The 24275-nt window shown below is 43.9% G+C and overlaps 1 protein-coding gene across 1 annotated transcript; it reads left to right on the top strand.

Annotated features, from left to right (window-relative positions):
* Nucleotides 1–358: 358 nt before the first annotated feature.
* On the top strand, nucleotides 359–23016 carry LOC311242943 (integrin alpha-6-like; the record flags this gene model as incomplete). The annotated part of the gene is made up of 19 exons (XM_084332007.1): nucleotides 359–540; nucleotides 925–1043; nucleotides 2047–2126; nucleotides 2695–2965; nucleotides 3793–3912; nucleotides 5601–5814; nucleotides 9762–9967; nucleotides 10254–10342; nucleotides 10616–10743; nucleotides 10849–10938; nucleotides 11032–11096; nucleotides 11799–11947; nucleotides 14141–14222; nucleotides 18990–19123; nucleotides 19264–19440; nucleotides 19755–19868; nucleotides 19984–20097; nucleotides 20860–20985; nucleotides 23008–23016. 19 exons carry the CDS (start codon nucleotides 359–361, stop codon nucleotides 23014–23016), a joined length of 2469 nt encoding a protein of 822 aa, XP_084188133.1.
* Between the last annotated feature and the right edge of the window lie 1259 nt (nucleotides 23017–24275).

The raw sequence follows: 24275 nt of genomic DNA, 5'->3' as shown, positions 1-24275 counted from the left end.
AAACGTTGCACCACCTTTCCTTGCAGAACCACTGAGCAGCAACACACAGTCTTCAGTCTTCTCATTGACCAACCATAGTAAACACTCCCAACAGAGAAGACTCTTGATCAAAAGGTGTGTCGTGCAGGCTTCACTTCCTCAGGAGGTAAATATTAACAGCAGCTATCAAACCATAAAGCCATGAGGTTCTGCCTGTCGTCACTCTGAGATATGCTCTGCCACCACGCCTTGTTTGTCCACAGTTAGCCAACTAACAACGTGCACCGACCAATCCCATGTTGATGGAGTTCCACAACGCAAGGACACAAGGAGTAGCTGTTGAATCAAACCAGAACACACATTTGATCCAAGAAGCATCATGATAAGACACTGGCAGAGCGTCCTGGTGTATCTATTGAGTGTTTGGGAGTTCCTGATCCTCTGTGTCGCAGCTTTCAACCTGGACACCCAGAGTGTTCTGAGAAGAGATGGTGACCCTGGGAGCCTGTTTGGATTTTCTCTCACCCTGCACCAGCAACTGAACCCCATCGATAAGAAACTGTGAGTTGAGTGGAGTGGAGGTGAGCTCAGTTGAGTTGAGTTGAATTGAGGTAAGTTGAGTTGAGGAGTTGAATTGAGTTAAGTTAGATGAGTTTTGATTTTGTGTGTTGTGTGTGAAAACATTGTTTGAAATAACTGGCATTGAGGAGCGTTAATGTGATCTTTCTCCTCAGGTTGCTGGTGAAACTGAGTTGAGTTGAGCTCAGTTGAGTTTAGTTGAGCTCAGTTACGTTAAGTTGTGCTAGTTGAGTTTTGATTTTGTGTGTTGTGTGTGAAAACATACAGTATGACATTGAGCGTTAAATAGGGCAAACACACATGACACCACAAAATATTATTATTATTAATATCCAATCCAATAACAGATATAATCTTTCTCCTCAGGTTGCTGGTCGGCGCTCCACGTGCAAGACGGGAGAACCGAGATGTTACGGGTGTTGTGTACCAATGTGGACTTACCACAACGTCTGAGAGCTGTCAACCTATTGTGTTTGACAACAATGGTTTGTTTACCTATCATATCTGTAATTTTACAAGTGATTGTGTGGAAGAAGAGTTGCCTATCACTATTCATATTCCCTTGGGGAGACTTATGGGTTAAAAATCAGCAAAAGCTTGAACTTTCATGAATCTGACATTTTGCAACAGTATAACCACATATGCAATGGACAATATGATTTTATGGGCGGCTACGTGGCGTAGTGGGAAAGGCACTCGCCACGAAATGCTGGAGACGCTGGGCTCGTCAGTTCGAGCCCAGCGCTCCACATTTGCTTTCAGTTTAGCTGGTCGTCCGTACTAATACACATTGGCCGTATTGGGGGGTGGGAAACTGATGGGTGGGGATCGGGCGTTGTGGACAGCGACTCCTACAGGTCGGTTGGTGCGCCTGCGCAGTAGAATCAGGAAGTGTCGGGGGCAGCGTGAGCCTCCCACGCGTTACTCCTCGCCACTGAGAGATCGAGCTGCGCAGGTGAAAAGATGCGACTGCTGTTACCTCAAGTACCGGAGGGGACTTGTGCTATGTATGACTTAGTCCACATTGCAGCCGGCTTGTGGGAGGCAAGAAACAGCGTCCGTGACAGGGGAGGGTTGAATTGGATGATACGAAATTGGGATGGGAGAAAACATAGAAAATGGGAGAAAAAGTGGATACAAAAAAAATTATTTTATCTGATCATTTGACAAGAGGTTACAGGAGAGAAATCCTCCTACATCCTACATCCTCAAATGTGTGACATAATTTCACTTCACTTGCTTCAAGAGGCCAAGGTTATGTAATCCTTGAATCAAGCTGAACTGTGTTGAACCTAGCTGAACTGTATTGAAACACATGAAAGTGTCTCACCCCAGTGGCAGATTTTTATTCACCTATTTCAAGGTTAATATGATTTTAAAACTCAATAAAAGATCATGTAACTTGTTAAGGATGGGAACGTTTTGCATCGCAGTGCTGTTAATGAGAATTCATGTGATTTTCTGTTCAACTGCTTTTCCCCCCCTCAGAGTTTCTCAGTAGTAGAGACGTAACTGACCAGTGGATGGGGGTCAGGGTGACAAGCCAAGGTCCCGGTAAAAGTGTAATGGTAGGTTAAACCTCGACACGTATTCCAATGTACAGTTTTGCTTGTTTGTACAGTGTTTCCCCCCCCCCCAACCCCCTCCAATGTACAGTAAATTACCTAGTATGGTTGTCAATATTCCAATGTACAGTCTTGCTTGTACAGTTGTACAGTGTTTCCCCCCCAACCCCCCCCCACCCAACCTCCTCCAATGTACAGTTTTTACGTCAAATGTATATACTCCCTTTTCTGGACTCTTTTTGTATCACAAACGGTACTGTATTTGCAAATCTGGTATGTCATAAATGTATAGATGTAGCAGTACTGTCTATCTGTATGTCATGTATGTCATATATGTCCTGATGAATTGAAAATGGGGGACCCTGATGTAAACGAGACTAAAGTCTTTCTCTGGTCTGCATCCCCTTAACAATTGTGTGTATTGAGCCGTACTGTATTGTACCCATTCTGCAATCTGTTAATAAAGTTTTCAATCAATCAATCAATCACGTTCAAATGAGTCTGGTCGGTTCTACATGCCATTAACCCCACCTACCCCAAACCCTACCCCGCATCCTTCCTTCTCTCATAGGCCTGTGCACATCGATACCAGCAGTGGAGTCCGAGCCCCACGGCATATATCCCACACCTGTTAACAGGCCAGTGCTACATATTGGGAGATGACCTGCACACAGGGAAGGCGAAGAGGAAGTGGAGGAGGGTCATTTGTGATGGCAAGCATCTCCTAGAACGCCAGATGGACAACGAGTGGTTTGCGTACTGTCAGCAGGGTCACGGGGCGTCCTTCGCCAAGGACAACAGATCTCTGCTGTTTGGAGCCCCTGGGGCCTACCAGTGGAAAGGTACAGTAGGTCACACGGTTGAACAGACGAGGCGTGGGAGGTGGGGAGGTCACATGTTGTTGTTGTTGTTGTTGTTGTTGTTGTTGTTGTTGTTTTTAGATGTGAAGCACCTCCATCAGTGTCACTTATTCACTCTGTCACTGATTCAGGCAGACGGTCACTCAATCACTCACTTATATGGCTGTGCGGTGGTGTAGTGGTTAACACTGTCACCTCACAACTAGAAGGTCCAGGGTTCGATTCCCGCTTGGGGACCAGGTCGCCGTGTTGCCAGGTACCCAGGTGGGGTATCTCCCGGGCCTTTCTGTGTGGAGTTTGCATGTTATCCCCGTGCTTGCAAGGGTTTCCCCTCCAGAATATAAACCCAATGGAAAAACATGCAGAACAGATCGCTAATGCTGTCACGTCCCGACGAAGACAGACAGGAGCACTTGGATTGGTCTCCGGGGTGCGGCCCCCACACCACAGCCCATGTCTGCTCCCGGCTGCCCTTGGGGGGAAGGACGACGGGATGGGTCAAGCGCAGAGACGAAATTTCATTGGCGACCCAAACATTGCGCGTGTGTTCCCATCGCATGTGTGTGTCGCTGCATCACGACATTGTCAATGTGTGCAATGAATAAAAGCTTCTTCAAAGTCCAGTTTAATCTAAAAAATATTTTATGTCACAGTTAGCCACTCTACCCCTAGTGGTGGCTCACAGGCATGGCACTTTGCTTCGCATCTATGACACTTTTTGTGTGTCCTTGTTTCTTCTTCTTTGACTTTATGCAACTTCTGAGGTTTTTGCTATCCTGTTTTAGCCATATTTTCTTTTCTATTCAAAGGAATTGTGCGAATGGAGCTCTTGGACAATCTGGTGCTCTCCAATGAAGAACCTCGTGAGACTGGGGATATGGACAGATTTGACCCGAGCCTCATCCCGCTCCATAATACCAGCTATCTAGGTAGGTTTCTACTCTCACTGCATGGTTAATAGCTTTGCATTGCACTACACTGTTGGCAAGTATTTCATACAACTCAATGTCCAAAAGAAATCCAAATGCAAGGATTCCAATGATACCCATCAGCAACACACCAAAGACTAAGCAAAGACATGCTTTTAAACAGCAAGATTTATCCTCTCCTCTCAGAGTGATTAAGATAAGATAAGGTAAGATATTCCTTTATTGATCCCCTTTGGGAAATTCAGGGGTCATAGCAGCATGGGGGAGGGGGGAGGGGAGGTACAGGTATGGGCATGGTAATAGTAGAAGACATAAAAATAGGCAATAAAACTATGGTAAAGATCAAAACAAGTAGTGTAAACAATGTAATTAACTCTGAATATAAAAATATGAGCAAGTAAGCAGTGTAATCAAAGGTGCAGATGAGGGTCTGTATGCCCTATCACAGTTATAGTGTATGTTACAATAAATAACACTTAGAATCTGAATATATACTATGAGTAAGTAAAGTATACAGTATACACAGGTGCAGTATTGATTGATTGATTGATTGAAAAGTTTATTAACAGATTGCAGAATGGGTACAGTACAGTACATCTCAATACATACAATTGTTAAGGGGATGCAGACCAGAGAAAGACTTTCGTCTTGTTTCCACCAGGGTCCCCCATTTTCAATTCATCATAACATATATGACATACATGACATACAGATAGACAGTACTGCTACATCTATACATTTATGACATATCAGATTTGCAAATACAGTACTGTTTGTGATACAAAAGTGTCCAGAAAAGGAGTGTATATACATTTGGCGTAGAAACTGTACATTGGAGGAGGTTGGTGGGGTGGGGTTGGGTGGGTTGGGTGAGGGCTGTACATTGGAGGTGGGGGGGGGGGGGGGGGGGGGGGTTGGGTAGGGGACATACACACATTTTACACTGTACATTGGAATGTTGACAAAGCCTTACTTGGTCATTTACTGTACAACTAGGTTAGGACATTTGTAGGGGCCAGTTTCGAATTGCAGTCTCACGTAGGTGTTTTTTGAGAGTGTTTTTGAAGGTGGGTAGTGATTCACATTCCTTTACAGCTTTAGGCAGGGCGTTCCACATTGATGTGGCATAATTGCGAAACGTGTTTAGTCCCTTGTTTGAGCCGAATCTGGGTTTTACATGATTTGTGGAGCTCCCTCTGGTGTTGTGATCGTGGTATTCACTGACCTTTGGGAAGTATTTTGACATGTACATGAGGTACCCTAACTGGCATGATCTAAATCATACGTTATACGTTGTAGTCTGTGCAGTTTAGGTGGTGAGAGTCTGACACACTTAGTGGTCAGACATTCCTGGTAGTTCTCGAGTTCTGCTGCCGTTAGTTCTCCGGTTGCTTAAAGCTATACATCCAATAATTTCCCCCTCAAAATGAAGCAATCTTGAGAAAGCAAAGGTGGGGACACTTGCACACCAATGATTAGCCAAAGAATATTGGTGTGTGGGTGTCCAAACCTTTGTTTTCTAAAGATTGTTTCCGTTACCAATTCACCCAAGACTCTACCGTTTGATGCCCTATTGTTTCTAATTGGATGCTGTTATCCCCCCAGATGATGTCCCACCTTGTACGGTTATAATAGCAAGCATAGCTGTGGCATATAAATCCATGTTTTATTCTCGTCACTCTTCTAAGGATTCTCACTTGACTCTGGGATGGCCCTCAGCAGGAAGGGCCAGCTGACCATAGTATCAGGAGCCCCCCGGGGAGGATACAGCGGCCAGGTAGCGTTTCTTAGACCAGACCCTTTGGCTGAGAGAGGTTTGTCTGTGGAGCTGGTGCTCTCTGGTCCAGGCCTGGCCTCCTCCTTTGGCTATGATGTGACAGTGGTGGATCTCAACGGAGATGGGTAGGGTATCTAAATTTGTCTTTACTTCTTCATCAGTCTGAGTCAACATGTCATTTGGTATTATCGTCCTGTCCATTCTCACTGTCACTAAAGGTCAATATGATGTTACCCAGTGGTGGAAAGTACTTTCTCAAATTACGGCAACTTTTTGGGAAATTCGCTTATTTGCCATCTACCCTGGAGTTAGACAAGCAGATACATACCCTTTTCTTCTCTGTACATGCATTAGGCTTAGGGAACAGCCGCACCGTTAGCCCTGCTGGTCTCTGACAGGAACAAGTTGCATTTTTTATTTTTTATTTTTATTTTTTTATTATCTTTTCCCCCCCTCCTTTTTCCGATTTTTTCTCCCATCCCACTGTTAGTTGTTATGCCAATTCCCAACCCCCTTCCTGGTTGTTGCGCACTCCCCCCTACTGTTGGTCCGGGAGGCCGGAGACTGTCACATGCTTTCCTCCGACGCATGTGCAGCCAGCCTGGCAGCGCAGATTCTCACCGGGAGAGTGTAACGTGTGGAAGGTCACACTACCTCCCTCCAGATCCTACCCTCGCTGTGCAGGCGCCCCGACCGAACTGTAGGGGTCGCTGTCCACAACGCCCAGGACCCACCCATCAGCTTTCCCACCCCTAACACTGCCAATTGTGTTAGTATGAACGACCAGCCAAGCTGATAGCAACGCCGAGAGCTGGACTCGAACCCAGCGTCTCCAGCGTTGATGGCGAGCGCCTTGCCCACTACACCACCTAGCCGCCCAACAAGTTGCAGGTTGAAAAAGCCCTCAGCTCGGAACTCGGCAGAATCATCACCTAGCTCGCTGATAACAAACTATCATTACACCTGGGTAAAAAAAAATAGTCCATTCTCTTTGGATCAAATAACAAACTCAGCAAGACCAACGGCTTCTCTGTTACAGTGGGTGACAATATTGTCACAAGGAAAGATGAAATTACATACCTGGGTTCCATCCTAGAGGCAAATCTTTCCTGTGACAAAATGGCAATCAATGTAATCAAAAAAGTCAACCAACGAACAAGATTTTTGTACCGGATCTACTCTCTGGTAAACAAGAATACCCTGAAGCAGGCCCGGACTGGCCATCGGGACGTTCGGGACGAATCCCGATGGGCCGGAACCAAAGTGGGCTGGTCGATGGGGGGGTTTGACTGGCCCATTTAGTCCACTCCGATCGGCCCACTTTGTTAGGGTAGGGCTGAAAAAGTTAGATGTAAAAATGAAAATTGCCACAGAAAGATGCTTAAAAATGATTAGAAATAGCCTACTAGCTCTTGCAGTGATTTCAGTCATCTCCCAGGCTACATGGTCTGTACGGCGGGCCGGTGTGGGCCAGTGTGAGTCGGTGTGTGGGCCACTAATGTGGACCGGTATGTGGGCCGGTGTGTGGGCCACTATTGTGGGCCGGTGTGTGGGCCAGTGTGTGGGCTGGTATGTGGGCCACTAATGTGGGCCGGTATGTGGGCCAGTGTGTGGGCCAGTGTGTGGGCCGGTATGTGGGCCGGTGTGTGGGCCAGTGTGTGGGCCGGTGTGTGGGCCACTAATGTGGGCCGGTATGTGGGCCAGTGTGTGGGCCAGTGTGTGTGGGCCGGTGTGTGGGCCACTAATGTGGGCCGGTATGTGGGCCAGTGTGTGGGCCAGTGTGTGGGCCAGTGTGTGGGCCGGTGTGTGGGCCACTAATGTGGGCCGGTATGTGGGCCGGTGTGTGGGCCAGTGTGTGGGCCGGTGTGTGTGGGCCGGTGTGTGGGCCACTAATGTGGGCTGGTGTGTGGGCCACTAATGTGGGCCGGTGTGTGGGCCACTAATGTGGGCCGACGTGGGCCGTTATGTGGGCCAGTGTGTGGGCCGGTGTGTGGGCCCGTGTGTGGGCCCGTGTGTGGGCCAGTGTGTGGGCCGGTATGTGGGCCAGTGTGTGGGCTGGCAGTGGCGCCGGCAGGATTAAATTCCATAGTATGCATGCTTGCTCGCACAGAAACAGTCCGTCCAGATGATGTAGCCTATACAGCGCTCTACTACAGATACACTACCCAGAGCGCAACGACACACATAGGTGACAATAGTGTGTATGCGTGTGTGCGCGCGGGCCGGAGCGACTCTGAACGTCTCAGGCTGAATTTGTGTCCCCTAGCCTATCCGTGACATCGAACGAGAGAAACTCAATGCCATTTGGAGCATACCGTAGCGTATAGCCTAATTCTCCTAATTCTCTGACACCGTAGCATATTCTCTGACAATATAAGCCTTCAGAGAATTTTTTTTTGTCCTTTTAATGAAGGAATACTCTCCAAATCAGATAACACTGACGATTGCTTCTACTGTGCGAGCTGCCTGCCATTGCTGTTTGAATGAAGATTTGCTTCTGTGTCGTCAAATGTTGTGCTTAGTGAACAACGTGAGGCTGCCTGGAGATATAGCTCTAAGGTGGAAGAGCTGATCAGCAGAGGGAAGCAGTAATCTAACAACTGTGAGAATTTCAAACGGTAGGCTATCTTTCCTTCTTTCAGATTTTTGATACACTGTTTCTCCATCAAGAAAGCTTTTTCATAATTCGGATGGCATTTTACTAACTTCAGTGTCAACCAAGAATGATATGCAATTCGAAACTGGCCCCTATAAATGTCCAAACCCAACCCCCTCCAATGTACAGTCCCCCCCCCCCCCCCCCTCTCGCTCGCTCGTTCTCTCTCTCTCTCTCGTTCTCTCTCTCTCTCTCTCTCTCTCTCTCTCTCTCTCTCTCTCTTGTATGTATCACGCTGTGTGATTTCTAAGCAGATATATACTCAGATTTTTTTTTGCCAAACCACTGCTGCCTGGGCGCAGTGATTTTATCACCTCAAAAGCCCTGTTTTTCAAAAAACAACAGGCTACACTGGCACACCTACTTCCAGTGAATGACGCTAAGCTAGGCTAACGGTGCGCCTGTTCCCTAAGCCTAATGCATGCACAGAGAAGAAAATGGTATGTATCTGCTTGTCTAACTCCAGGCCAGGGTAGATGGCAAATAAGCTAATTTCCCAAAAAGTTGGTGTGTTAATTTAGAGCTTCTTGTACTTTACAATAAGTGTTTTCATTTTAGGGAACTTTATATTTACATATATATATATATTTACAACACTACATTTCAAAGGAAATATTGTACTTTTTACTCCACTACATTTATCTGAACCCATCAGTTGCTAGTCACGTTGAAGAAAAAGATTTTGCATAGAGAACATGGCAAAGATTTATGAAGATTAAATACTTTCACATTTGAAGCCTGTCAACTTCAAGAGGACGTAATCAAAGCAGCAAAACTGGTCCACATACCACTTTAACATAACCTTTAATCAGAGCAGCATACTGTAACTGGACCACATACCACTTTCCAGGTCAATGGATGAGGGTTGAATGCTACCAAGCGCTGGAATACACAAACATCATGTATAATGCATACTAGGGCTGGGCGATTAATCGAAAAAATATCTCGATCTCGATTCATAGACCTATGCAATCTCATTTCGAAATGATGACAGATTATTTTATATATGTTATGTTTAAGTTTAAGTCAAGGACTTATATGTTATGTTGTCTGTTTAAGAAAGAGTGCAATAAATGATTTTATTGAAAAAATAAGAATCGTGTGAGAGAATCGTGATCTCAATTCTTAGAGAGAAAAATCGTGATTCACATTTTAGCTAGAATCGCCCAGCCCTAATGCATACTTTTACTTTAGATACTTAAGTACATTCAATAGCAAATACTTTTCCACTTTTACTTAAGTATAATTTGAATGGAGGATTTTTACCAGAGTACTCATTTATCTGGGTATTTCTACTTTTACTTAAGTAAATGTACTTCTTCCACCACTGATGTTACTAAGATTTAAATTTTTCGAACGCAAGCATAGCTCCTTGATACTGATAGTCAGTTGATAGTGTCAGTTTGGAATTTCCAGGTGGGAGGACCTCGCTGTGGGGGCACCTGAGTTCTTCCTCAAAGATGGTGACGTGGGAGGGGCAGTTTATATCTACATCAACAAAGGGACGGAGAGAGAACGAGACTGGGAGAAGATCCATCCCATCACACTTTACGGACACAAAGACTCTATGTTCGGCATGACCGTGGAAAGCATTGGAGATGTCAATCAAGATGGTTACGGAGGTTAGGAGGTTTTCTAGATCATGGTCGAGCCACGTTGATTGCGATAGATGCACCAGCCTAAATCATTTCTCTATACCTGAGATTTTAGTATTTTAATTAGTCAATCAATATTATTCAATGGTTGCAGGCAATTCACTTATTATGTTCGTGACTGTGTTATGACATGTCTTGTGATTTTCTTATTTACCCTATGCACAAATTAAGTTAAAAGACGGAATCAAGTAATTAGGATTTATTGTAATTGAATGTGCGGCTTCTGAACCCGGATATTAAATTGTGTTGACAGACATCGCCGTGGGAGCACCATATGACGGTTCTGGTCACGTGTACCTTTACTACGGCTCCTCAGGCGGAATTAACCAAAAGCCGGCACAGGTGGGACGGTTTGCCACATTCCTCAATTCAAACTGAGGCGGGGGGGGGGGGGGGGGAGCGCGGGGGGATACAATTAATGAATGTTGATGAATCATTAGAGCCTTAACATAAGTGGTTGGCTTAGCCAACCACTTACGTCAAGGCTCTAATCAACATTCATTCATGCCCCCCCCCCCTCTGTCCCATGGGCTCAAAATACCATAAGTGTCGCAGTGTAAACATGGGAAGTGTAGTTTATGATAATGTTAACATCACATGTTGTGATGTGTTTAGGTTCTGTCATCAGATTCTAAAGGAGTCACTCTATTTGGGTATTCTGTATCGGGCAACTTGGACGTGGATGACAATCATTATCCAGATGTGGCTGTTGGATCGCTCTCAGATTCTGTCTTTGTTTACAGGTAATTTTACCAACGAAGTTGAGGTTCTCCGAGATGTTGTTATCTATACTTTTTTATTTTTTTATTATTGTTTTATACACTTTACATTGTCGTTTACTGTTGCAGGGCAAGGCCAGTGATCAATGTCAGCAAAAGGCTAAAGGTAACACCCAGTGAAGTAGACGTCACGAGGGAGCGCTGTAATGAACGCACATGGTGAGATGTTCACGAAACAAAATGTCAAAAGAACAAACGGTCAAACAATGAAGCTTAATAATGTATCCAGTGTCATTGTGTGTGTTTCTGTAGTCATTTCACAGCACAAGCTTGCTTTACCTACACAGCCCATCCGCCGTCATTCAACCCCAGCCTGAGTAAGTTCACTCACAGTCACCTACTGACGAACCCCTGTGGTATTCAAGTTCAAGTTTTGCTTCATTTGTCACATATAAGGTACATGTACATTACAGTGAAATGCTTGGTTCTGTATGAGCCCCCTGAGATTATGCTTCATACAGTATAAAAAAGTAAAAAGAATAAAGACCAAACACTGTACAATTTATACAATATACAACTAAAGTACCAACTAAAGTACAAAATGCAAACAATGAAGTACAAAACTTTTTAAAATGCAAAAATGAGGTAGGGATTCTTGGATCGGTAACCTTTTTTTTATATCACATTTCTTTTTATTTTCAATTTCAACAAACAACACAACATCAATAACAACAACAACAACAACAACAACAACAACAACAATAATGACAAGATAATAAGAAATACTTTAAAACTTAACTAATAATACAAAATACTAAATTACCGTAGACATTGGACATTTCCCCCCCCCCCCCTCAAGACCGCCGGATCCCCCAGGACCAACACCCCACCCCCACTACGCCGCTATATCGTGCCTTTGACCACCTCGGCCGCAGCGGTCCACAATTCAATACCTGCTTGTCCCACCCCAACCACACCAGCAGTCGAGATCTCCAAATAAATAACACCTAGCAATGTCAGGGACCAGTTAGGATCGGTAACTTTTTAAACTCAATGTGATTTATTTCCTCCCTTGCTAGCTCTCAACTACACGTTTGAGGCCGATTCTGAGAGGAGAAAACAGAGGTTTCCCTCTAGGATGGAGTTCCTGGGCCCAGCATCCCAGGGAACGCTGGAGCTACCGGGGCAGGGAAGAGAAGTCTGTACAGAGTCCACGCTGAGGCTCCTGGTACTGGCTCCATGCTCATAGTCCACTGACCTGTTAACCCTTTCAGGTGTACCTGTTCTGGAAGGTTTTCTTGGAATTCTAGAAATCCGTAGGTTTCAATGACCAGTGGTCATCGTTACCGGTACATATCGCCATTTGAATATTTAGTTCTCAAAAGCTGTGGTGGAACTTTTGCTAACAATGACCCCCAGTTGGAACTGTGAAAGAAGGATTACTTGAATCAAGGATAGAAGCTGATATGATAAATGTATTTTATGTGCACAGAAACTGTGAGTGAACTGTGAACTGTGAGTCTGTTCAGTTTACAAGGTGTAGCTGAAAGGAGCCCCGATTGCAGATTGGACTCTGGGGGCTGGGGGCCTGCCCAGAATCAGACATTTCTAAGAAGCTGTGCTTCGTATGTTAATACTGGAATTCAGGCATGGCCATGTCTGGACTAACAATGCAAACCTGCAATTACCAACAGGAAGTAAGCTTCCTGTATTGCCCTGGCAACAGGCAGTTTTATCGTTATAATGCAGCAGATACACAATACATGATATTTTTGAGACATATAGCAGGATGTGTGGGGGACTGAAAGTAAGACCGGTTACATCAGAAAAAGAACGATTGTCACGTATGCAATTTCCACAGAAGTGCATTGTAGACATTCTCTGAGCAGGATTAAAGGGCAAATACAAAAATAAAGATTTTCCTATCACATATCTCACATGTGATAACGTAAAACCCGAGAGGTTGCTCTGAAACCTGTTCTACTGCACTCAAACTCTAGTGTCTTACACAGTCGTATTGGCTATGGCAGCGACCGATGGGGCTGTGTAACGGGGCTGGCACACTGGACGTGGAAGCGCCGAGATCGGCAGTCGGTTTCCTTTCGGCATCCTTCTTAACAGATGATGGCCCGTTCCGACCGCCTCCAGCAAACACACACGCGCGTGAGAAAGAGACACACGTTGGAGACGTTCACTGAAATCATGTAGGCAGGTTCCGTTGGATAGATATGTCATGATGCCCCCACATCCTTCTATGGTCATGGCGAATTGAATGTTATTGTTGTTTTTTTCATAGATATATATAACTAGATGGTGCAAGGCGGAGTCTCCAGCGTAGTTCACCGGCGGCCATCTTGTCACAGGCAGCATGCCCACTCATAACATGAATGTCTGGTGCATGTACTATTGAAATAACTATAGCTTGCAAAATGTCCAACCGATTTACAAACGGCTTGGTTTATAAGAATGCAGTATGATAACTAGATCTGACGTTTATAACAAACCAAACCATTTGAAAATCGGTTGAAAATTGAGCAAGCTATGGTTATTTCAATAGCACCATAGACATTCATGTAATGAGTGGGTGTGCTGCCTGTGGCAAGATGGCCGCCATGTGGCAAGTCGGTCTCCATTGGCCAGCAGCATGGGTGAGTCATCTGCCTTTATGTCTATGGCTACGCAATCACTAATTCACTCATCAGTAAGTCAGTACCTCAGTGGTTAGCCACTCTGCCCCTAGGGGCGGCTCACAGGAAATGGAAAGTATATCAAATATGTCAATATGATAAACATATCCATTGCATGTTAATTAAGCTATAACAAAAATAACAAACAAGTAAATACTGCCACCAGCATGTTTTGGGAGCATGACAAACAATTTAATTATAATGTTATATCTATTAATTATCTAACCTATGATTAAACAACATTTTACAGGCTGTATTTACTAGTATTATCATGTTTTTTTTGCCAATGTCAATCAATTTAAAAACAACTACAACATTCAATTTGTCATGACCATAGAACGGTGTGGGGGCATCATGACATATCTATGGAACCTGCCTACATTCTTTCAGTGAACGCCCATCAAGCAGCCAGTTGGGCTGTTCCGGTGTATCCGGTGTGTCGGGGACATAATCTGTTAACAAGGGCGGCGAAAGGTAACTAGCTGCCGATCCCGGCACTTCAGGGGCCATTTGCGGCGCTTCCCTGTCCAGTGTGCCAGCCCCCACTGAAAATCAAGACCACAGCCTTCAGCCAATCACATGCACTCATTATTATGGCAATCCTACCGATTGTTTTTTGGCAATGCAGAGATTAAAATTTTTTTAATTTATTTTGCTTTACATGGGCAGCGTGATATCAAGGACATGCTACATAGTGTCCCCATCTCTGTCTCGGTGTCTCTGCGGAACACCAGTCAGACAGACAGACGGAGTACTGCTCTGCCACAGCTCACACCTGTCCTCAATGTCTACCAGCCGGAGGAGGCCATGTCAAAGGTAAGAAAAGAAAAAGAAAATAATAATATATATAAGCATACAGTATGTGTGAATGTTTGTATATGTAATATTCTAATACCACTGACTTTGATATTATTTAAACACAGGCTGTGAATGCAGTTTTAGCATTGTGCCATGTGTGTGATACAGGGATTCAAGTACAGCTGGGCCTGTGGGGGGGTGTGTGTGTGTGTGTGTGTGTGTGTGGCGTGTGTGTGTGTGGGGGGGGGGGGTAAATATCACCAGTACTCTATATGAAAGTGGCATATGAGAATAATAACCTATTATGAGAGCATATGAAATAAATATATACTGTAGTTTTAATTAGTGAGTTAAATGTATTTTTATTTGTTCTTCAGATCATTCTAATCAACAAGGGCTGTGGAAGTGACAATATTTGCCAAAGTAACTTACAGTTACAGTACAAGTTCTGTCAACAACAGGTTGATAAACATGTCTTCACCTCATTGCACAGGTAAGATAAAAGCTTGTCCCACTGAATAAATGTGCACTTATTATCTTACTCACTTAGTGTACGCTAGTGTACATCCTACTGGTGAGTACATCTTAACACTTTGATTGCCAGCGTGGCGTGCACTATTTATCGTTGAATGCCACCACCCACTTCAATGATAGCGCTCTAAATGCATAATCTATGTCTTAAATTATGTGTCTAATCTGCCCGTCGCTTATCAATGTGTATTTATGCACGCTAGAGAAGCGGGCTGAAAAATATATTCTCTCATTTCCTGATCAGCACACACACACACGGGGTAAACGCTGATATATAGGTGAAAACAGATCCGATTACCCCAAGACTGGTAAAATAAATTGCTTACCTCAGATCAGATGTTCTCCAAAAAGATTATTCCAATTCCTGATCGCCATTCCAAATATCGATCGCGTTTATTGATTCAGCGCCGGGTACTGTAAATATGTATTCCACGTTGTTTTGCGGCTCGGCAATCACTTCGATCCTTCAGTTGGCTTGACATGAGGAAACTGGACCCCCCCCCCCCCCCCCCATCAGTCTAATCCAATGGGGTGCAGTACCACAGAGAGAGACGATAGGGGGCGGTATTTTCCCAATGGAGCTCAGAGAGTCTGCAACACTAGCGTGAGGCTCGATTGATGAAATATGAATTCAAATCGCTAATAAAAAAAAATACGACAAACAAACGCTATATAGCGTTGGTGGCATTCAACAGTCGGCATGAACTAACGACAAAACGCGTCCGCGGCACTCAAAGTGTTAAAGAAAAAAAGATATGTCAAATGTCAGCTTTATTGTCACCTCTCGTAATGTGCAAGACATACTGTGCAATAAATTGCGTTTCCCCCCTCCCTAAAGGTGCTATCTGTAAGATTTTGGAGGACTGTGTAGACCAGACCGCGGTCAATTACACAGAATAATCATTATAATGTAATGCTCGATTCTATATGGTCCTCATCGATGATGTCCTGTCAAGAGTGGGGACCATTCAGACTCAATCGAAAAAATCTGTGCTTATTCAACATAATTGTCCGTGGTCGTATCTACGCGGATCAATCCAAAACTGTCAAAAGTTGTACAGACGGCACCTTTAAGTGCATACTCATTAGGCATCATCTTGTGTGTTTAGAGCCAATGGGACAGCAGTTATCACCCCTTCTGATGAGGACGTAGCCTTAGAGATCACTGTGACCAACCGGGCAGGGGACGACGCCCACCAGAGTCACTTGGTGGTCAGATTGCCAGACACCCTTCGCTACTCCTCCGCGCTGTACACGGAAACAACAGTGAGTTTAGCTTCATCCGTGAGTATTCACTATTGGCGCCCTTGGCGACAGTGGCTCAGGAGGTAGAGCGGTCGTCTGGTAACCGGAAGGTTCCCGGTTAGATTCTGGCTCTTCCTGGCAGCATGTCAAAGTGTCCTTGAGCAAGACACTTAACCCCCTAACTGCTCCCAATGAGCAGGTCGGCACCTTGCATGGTTGTCTCCTCCGTCGGTGTGTGAATGTGAGGCACAAGTTGTAAAGCGCTATATAACATAAATGCAGTCCAGTCTAGTCCACCTTTCACCCCCCATGCTTTTTCTATCATTAGATACAGTATGCATCATAATAATCCTATCATCCAGTGTTTGTGTGTCTTCTAGGTACAGTACCAAAGAATTGCATTTTGTGTCATTTCTAGCATCTCACCTGTTTCGTGTAACGGCTATCAATGTTTATTTCCTCCCTTGCCCCTTTGTAAATGTGGACATAGATCAATGATTTAAGTGTGTGTGTGTTTGCGTGCCTTTGCGTGTGTGTGTGTGTGTGTGTTGAACCTACAGGAATCACAAGTGATATGTAAAGCCAACAACAATGGGACATTGATAGACTGTGAGCTGGGAAACCCATTCAAAAGAGACGCTAAGGTGAGTGTTTCTTCCAACTGCTGCATGTGTGCGTTTGCCGCCGTCTGCACTTTATCACTCGCTTGTTTTCCTCTTTAGGTCATATTTTATGTGATGCTCACAACGTCTCGCATCTCACTGAGTACAACGGATGTCAGCGTCACCCTGCGGCTCGAAACGTAAGTGTAGCCGGGTCTGTTGACGTTGGTCATGCTGCAAGCAGTGTTGTAGTTGAGTCACTAAATCTCGAGTCCGAGTCGAGTCTCGAGTCCCCAGTGTCAGTCACCAAAGAAGAGCCAGAGTCAAGTCCCCATCACCCTAGTCCGAGTCCAAGTCGTCAAGGTTGAGTCCACTCCACTCTGGCAGTCAAAGAGCTGACATACAAATAAAAAAAAGGTCTACATTAAACATAAATGACACAGCAGTCACCATTTCAAATGGAGTTTATTTACTTTGTGACACAATAGCCAAACAAATGCACTAGCCATCAATATCTTATGCCAAATGATTAGGGCTAGGGCCCATTACAAAAATAATATGTATAAAAAAATAACTCCTCGTCTGCGGCTTCCCAGTCCGAATGCAGTCAATGCTCGAGTCCAAGTCCGAGTCATCAGTGCTCAAGTCCAAGTCGAGTCACGAGTCCTGAAAATAGACTTGAGTACTACAACACTGGCTGCAAGTATCGCTGTATTTGTTTGACGTGTAGATTTTGTGGTATTGCTGGCAGAGGTTGTAGCTGCAGTGACATGAATCTACTGTTCCTACAAGTGTACTAATCTACTGTTCCTACAAGTGTACTAATCTACTGTTCCTACAAGTGTACTAATATACTGTTCCTACAAGTGTACTAATCTACTGTACCTACAAGTGTATTAATATACTGTTCCTACAAGTGTACTAATCTACTGTTCCTACAAGTGTACTGATCTACTGTTCCTACAAGTGTACTAATCTACTGTTCCTACAAGTGTACTAATCTACTGTTCCTACAAGTGTACTAATCTACTGTTCCTACAAGTGTACTAATCTACTGTTCCTACAAGTGTACTAATCTACTGTTCCTACAAGTGTACTCACCTTATGGCACGCGGGATAGTTACATCATATATCTACTGTTCCTACAAGTGTACTCGCCTTATGGCAACGAGGGATAGTTACATCATATCCTTTGTATTTGTAAAATAGCTTGAACGTGAACAGGATATGGATCGGTGCTGGGCACAGTTGTAGCTACTTCATTTAATTTCTTTTGACGCAGGACAAGTGTGCAGAGCATACAACCAATGGAGGCATTTGCCAAAGTTGAATTTAAGATACAGCTACAAGTATTTGGGTGAGTACTGGACATGGGGATTTGTTTATTTGTTTATTTATGGATCCCCATTAGTCTACACCCATGGGTTAAAGACTATTCTTCCTGGGGTCCTAACACACAACCTACAACATTACAGTACATTACAGTAACAAAAAAACAATAAAAACATAACACCTTAGCCTAAGCACATTCTCAACATCTTCAAAATCTCACCAAAGAAAACACAGGCTCCAACCACAAATACAATACTAACTAAACTAACAATACTAACTAAATAAATCAGTAACTCAACTGTATTTCACCATTCATAACAGCATCCTTCAACTTTTTCTTAAAAGTACATTTGTTGCTGATCATCATTATCTTCACAGGTATACAATTCCAGTATGCAGCAGCTCTATACATTACGGTTCTCTTAGTGCATTTGTTCTTGGTGTCTGGTGACATAGCCATGTCTAGTATTGGTGGGTTGTAGTTCTGACCATAAAGACTTAGGTTTATCAATTTTATAAATATTAAACAAAAATGTTAAAAGGCTGCATGCCAGCCTCTGATCCACTCTAAGCCAAGACAGAGCGGCATGCATTCCCCCAACACTGCTCCTCACAGAGCAGCGGAGGGCGAGACGTGCAGCTCTGTTCTGAGCGAGCTGAAGTTTCTCCAGATCCCGCTTTGAAGCGCTCAACCAAATTGTTTGGGATAATACCCCATATACTGCTACAATTTCAAATACCTTGTTTTGATTAAAGGAACATGGCAACATTATGGGAAATGCGCTTACCATCTTTTCAAGAAGATGGATACCAATTTCCCATCTGTGTGTTCAATAGAAAGCTATCCGGCTGCAAGCTAGCATAGTTTAGGACAAATGAATGGAAGTGGATACAGACCAGTGGTGGTCCGTATCTACTTCCATTCATTCATTTGTGCTAAGCTATGCTAGCTTGCAGCCGGATAGTTGTATTCTACTGAACGAAGAGAGGAAATTGGTATCTATCTTCTTGTCTGACTCTGGAGAAGATGGGAAGCACATTTCCCATAATGTTGGTGTGTTCCTAACATTCAAAGAATATAAAGTTTATGCATCTATGTTCATCAGGCTGGCCAAGCCGTCTCAGGTATATTTCGGAGGAGATAGTCGAGGTGAAAGTGGCATTGAATCAGAGGATGACATTGGAGCCCTGGTGGAATATGAATTTAGGGTGAGTTGCCATCTACTGTAACTAATAATATAGTGCTGGTCTGTTTTTAATCTAATCACATCATAATTTGTGTTCATAATCCTCGGGCTGACAGGTACAACATAAAGCTGTTAATGTACGTACTCTTAATTTTTAAACAGATATCAAATTTGGGCAGACCACTGAAATCCTTCGCCAAGGCCTCCCTCAACATTTACTGGCCCAAGGAGACGTCTCAGGGGAAGTGGCTGCTGTATCTGGTTCACATCAGCAGTAAGGGCATACAGTCCGTCCCCTGCTCACCTGCACAGGAGATCAACCCACTAAAAGACACGAGGGTAAGAGCCTCTTTTTCAGTTCTACTCTCTGGCAATAATATTATGAGCACTTATAAACCAACCATCTTTATTATGTCCAGGGCTGGCGTGACACCTCAAGGCGAAGGCGCGAGACTGAACAGCAGCAAGCCATAGGGAGTTTCGGTCTCCCCTTCCTACCGACAAAAAGGACGTACAAAACCTTGGTAAGAGATAAGAATACAAAATACACATTCGTTGCGTTTACATAAAATAAATAAATAAATGCAATGAAATAGTGGTTGTGGTCGTAGGACGTGTTCACGGAGTGCCATCGCTCCGACTCTCTCCCTCAGACATGCGGCGGCGAGTTGAAATGCGTGCTGATCCGCTGTCCTCTGCTGGGCCTGGACAGTTACACTGCCGTGGTGTCCCTCCGCTCACGCCTCTGGGACAGCACCCTCACAGAGGTGCCTATAACTGCCCCCGTATTACCGCCCGTCTGCCGTGTCTCAGATACAGTATATGTTCCGTCTGGTCTGCAGTCACTTCACGCGCGTGTCTATCGTCTCTGTGTCTCACCAGGACTACGGCTCGCTGAACTACTTGGACGTCGTCGTGAACGCCACGCTCAGTCTGACCGATTCTCCGGATAACATTCGACTCGAAGCTATAAACCAAAAGCAGCCTGGGACTCTGGTGAAGCAGGGCATACAGACCCTCCTCTGCGCCTTTGATTACACTGCCTACTTGCTCATATTCAGAGATAATTATATAGTTTACACTGCTTATTCTCATCTTTACTATAATATAGTATTGCCTATATTTATGTCTTCTACAATTAGCCTGCCCATACCTGTACTATTACCCCTCCCCATGCTGCCATCATGCCTGAATTTCCCCAAGGGGAAATATATTATGGGGAATATCTTATCTTAAACCAGTACTCTGGTAAAAGTAAGTCCTCCATTCAAAATCCTACTATATTTCATATTGAATGTACTTAAGTATCTAAAGTAAAAGTATGAGTTCTACATGACGTTGGTGTATTCCAGTGCTTGGGAGCGTTCAGTCCTCGAACCATTGACCTCTAAAGGTTAAAGTGGTATGTGGTCCAATTATGCTGCTCCGATTACGTTCAACAACTCTTAAAGTTGGCAGGCTTCAAATGTGAAAGTACATAATCTTCATCAATTCTTGCCATGTTTTCTATGCTAAAGTAGCTGATGGGTTCAGATTAATGTAGTGTAGAGTAAAAAGTACAATATTTTCTTCGAAGTGTAGTGGAGTGAAAGTACAAAGTTCCCTCAAATGAAAGTACCTCAACATTATACTTAAGTTACTTTCCACCACCGGCATTACATTTGGCCAGAGAATTTGAAACGAGGAAACCGATTAGTTTACATTCATCTAGTTTCCATCCGTCATTAGTCTTAATGACGGCGTCATGTTTGTCTCCAGGTGAAGTTGACGGTGTTCCCTGAGAAAAAGGCTGAATACTTCACCAAGGTGGCCTGGTGGATCATCCTCCTGACCACCATCGCTGGACTCCTGTTACTGACTGCACTTGGTTTCTTGCTGTGGAAGGTAACCCATCGAATCGTCAACCAATCCAAATCCCTGTTTGAAAATTGTCAACCAATCCAAATCCCTGTTTGAAAATTGTCAACCAATCCAAATCCCTGTTTGAAAATTGTCAACCAATCCAAATCCCTGTTTGAAAATTGTCAACCAATCCAAATCCCTGTTTGAAAATAACTATGTTAAACTCACCTGCTCCCTTTGTTTTCTACATGTGTCATGTTTAGTGTGGATGCATCAAATGCCCTAACAACAACAACAACAAGTCACATAAACAGAATTAAACTTCAGAGGCTGAAAAGAAACACCACTGCACTTCTTGTGGAAAAGTGACCCTCGGCAGCCAGAAAGGTTCTTGTGATTGTAACGGTCACAAATGTGTTTATTATTTAGTTGCAGTGCCATGTTTTGGTCACTAAGTGGCGCTCCTTGCTTGTACTTGATGTAGCAACAGGTTTAATTTGATTCAACTTGAGCCAGTGACTCACTTCACCTTCCTGTCTAACTGCCATCCGGCACAACATTAAATGGTAAATGGTGCATTTATATAGCGTTTTTATCCCAAGCGCTTTACAATTTGTTCCTCACATTCACCCATTCACTCACACACACACAGATGGCAGAGGCAACCATGCAAGGTGCCAACCTGCTCATCGGGAGCAATTAGGGGTTAAGTGTCTTGCTCAAGGACACTTCCGACATGCTGCCGGGAGGAGCTGGAATCAAACCGGGAACCTTCTGATTACCAGACGACTGCTCTACCTCCTGAGCCACCGTCAACCCTTGTAGACAACTTGTCTACTCTAGTAACAATGGGCCTCATTCACGAAGCGATATAAGAACAGATTTCTAATTATTTTGTTCTTAACTAGCATTTTTTCTTATTTTGTTCTTACCTGGGATTCAGCAATGTTTTCTTATTTTAGCTTTTCTCTTAGGCAAGACCAAATTGGTCGAGAGCACTCTTACCCAGATAAGAAACTCATACCCAGATACAAAAAAAGAAGAAAAAAAGCCTACCATTGGTCAATTGCCCCCAAATACGACAAAAAATAAATAATAATAATTATTATTATAACTTATTGCATGCATTCTGCTTCTGAAATGGATTATATATTGCTGTTAGAACAGTTAGATGCTCTGGCCGCCCAGGCCGTACGCATAGAACGCATATTTAGAGATGTTTATGCGGACCATTAGATTATTAACTCATTGACCGCCACGTTGGGAACGGGCTATGACTATGTGCTGCCAATGCATTAAACCTATGGAGTCGCTCACCTTGTTTGCAGGGCTATAACTATATATATATTATAGCTATGGATGCAATAATATGGCCCATTTGGCATCGAGTATCTATCGTTCAAGATGTGAATTTTTTTTATCCATACATTCCCGTTTTATACCGTGGTGAATATAAGTATGGTTTTAGAGCGGTTTAGGGTAATTCCTGGGAGGCTAGTAATAGGCCGCGACGCATATTATACTTCATCCATTGGCATTTCGTCCCTATACACGCTACAATAAAAAATTCAAATGCATATGATTGGTATATTATGTTCCATCATGAATGCATGAATGGGGGGGGGGGGGGGGGGGGGGGGCGTTTCTGATTAATTGATTGTCAATAATGGCATTCGTTAGTACAACAGCATACGCTGATCAGGACGATGGCTATGAAAACGAGGCACGATCAAGCTGAAATTGACGTTAAATTGCTCTATACCTGTGGCCGGTGAGATTCCAAAAAGAATATTCCAATTATTTGATTGCCATCCGGTAGATCGTATGTCCATTTGGGTCACGACATAACCCACCACAGCATATTGAATCGGGGGTCCCGAAAACTATTCAATGCGATCGGGTAGAGCCCTCGGTCCAGGCAACTAGAAAAACCTGCCCGGATGAATTTCATCGACACACAGCCACATACACTGAGTCTCAAAGGGAGTGCAACATCGGCCGCATACCACCAGGCGGCGATATTGGACCTTTGCGATCTCAGACTCATTCCCTATGGTTACACAGGCTCCCTGAACGGATAACGATTGGAAATAGCGAATAAAATAAATAACGATCAAATAACGTATATATACACGTGATTGGCGTTCAACGATTGGCGGACAAACACGTATTAAATTGTTGTTGGCAGAGAATGAGTTAAGAACATTTGCGGACCACCTCGTATGCAAACAGTAAAAATAAATAAATAAAACAACTGACTTTGACCCGCGTCGCTCGCACTGCGTTCCGAATGGATTTGGGAGAGAGAGAGGCGAAAGGATGAGACAGCTTACATAACAACACACACGAGTAGGGATGTTCGATATTGGCTTTTTTACCGATACCGATATTGTCCAACTCTTAATTTCCGATATCGATATATGCAGGGTTTCCCCCCCCAAAAAAGGTTAAATACCAATAGGCCTACCGATATTTTCTGATATTACATTTTAAATTTGAATGCCAATATCGGTAGGCCGATAATATCGGACATCCCTACACACAAGTGATGTGAGATGACCAAACATGTGATTATGAACACACGCTGGTCAAATCCTGTGCCTCCACACCTACAAGTTCTGCACTCTGGGTTTTATCCACAGGGACCTTTCAGAGATAGATGACAGGTCCGGTATTTCCCAACACATGTACGTGTGTGTGTGTGTATGTGTGCGTGCACGCTGCGGTAGGTGGCCAGGAGAGCGCAACTAGACGGTATAAATATGGAATATTAATGCAGTCTATTCCACTATATAGCTCTAGGTGCTGTATGATGACAATACATTTGAATCTGATCTAATTTTGATCCGTCGCAAAGCGCGCCAGCGCTACCTGTTGAATACTGGGATCCGCTCATGCAATGCAGACCCAAGTTTTGCACAGGGCTCTCGTATTATAATGAGCTCGCAGGGCGTGTCTGTATGCAAATGAATTGAGCGAGAACGCGCATTTCAGTTTAGAATGAGTGGGATTCATCATTCAACACACCTGGGTAAGAACAGATTTGGACGTTAAGAACGGGTTGATGAACGCGGCTGTGGCTTTTCTTATTTTTTCTCTTAACATACGGTTAAGAAAACATAAAATATATTGGGCCTCATTCACCAATACTCTTGTTATTTTTCATATATTTTCTTAAGTTAGATTAGATTGAAATGTATTGTTATTGTACAGCACAAGTACAATACACCATCCAACCAGAGTGGATAAATGCCTCATGAATAAATACATATAAATAAATAAATAAATAAACTGCTTAGCGAGGCAGTCTCAGCGCACAACGAGCGCACACA

This window comes from Notolepis coatsorum (genome assembly GCF_963971535.1).
Source record: "Notolepis coatsorum genome assembly, chromosome: 16".
NCBI lineage: Eukaryota > Metazoa > Chordata > Actinopteri > Aulopiformes > Paralepididae > Notolepis > Notolepis coatsorum.
This window is presented reverse-complemented; position numbering and strand designations above follow the sequence as displayed.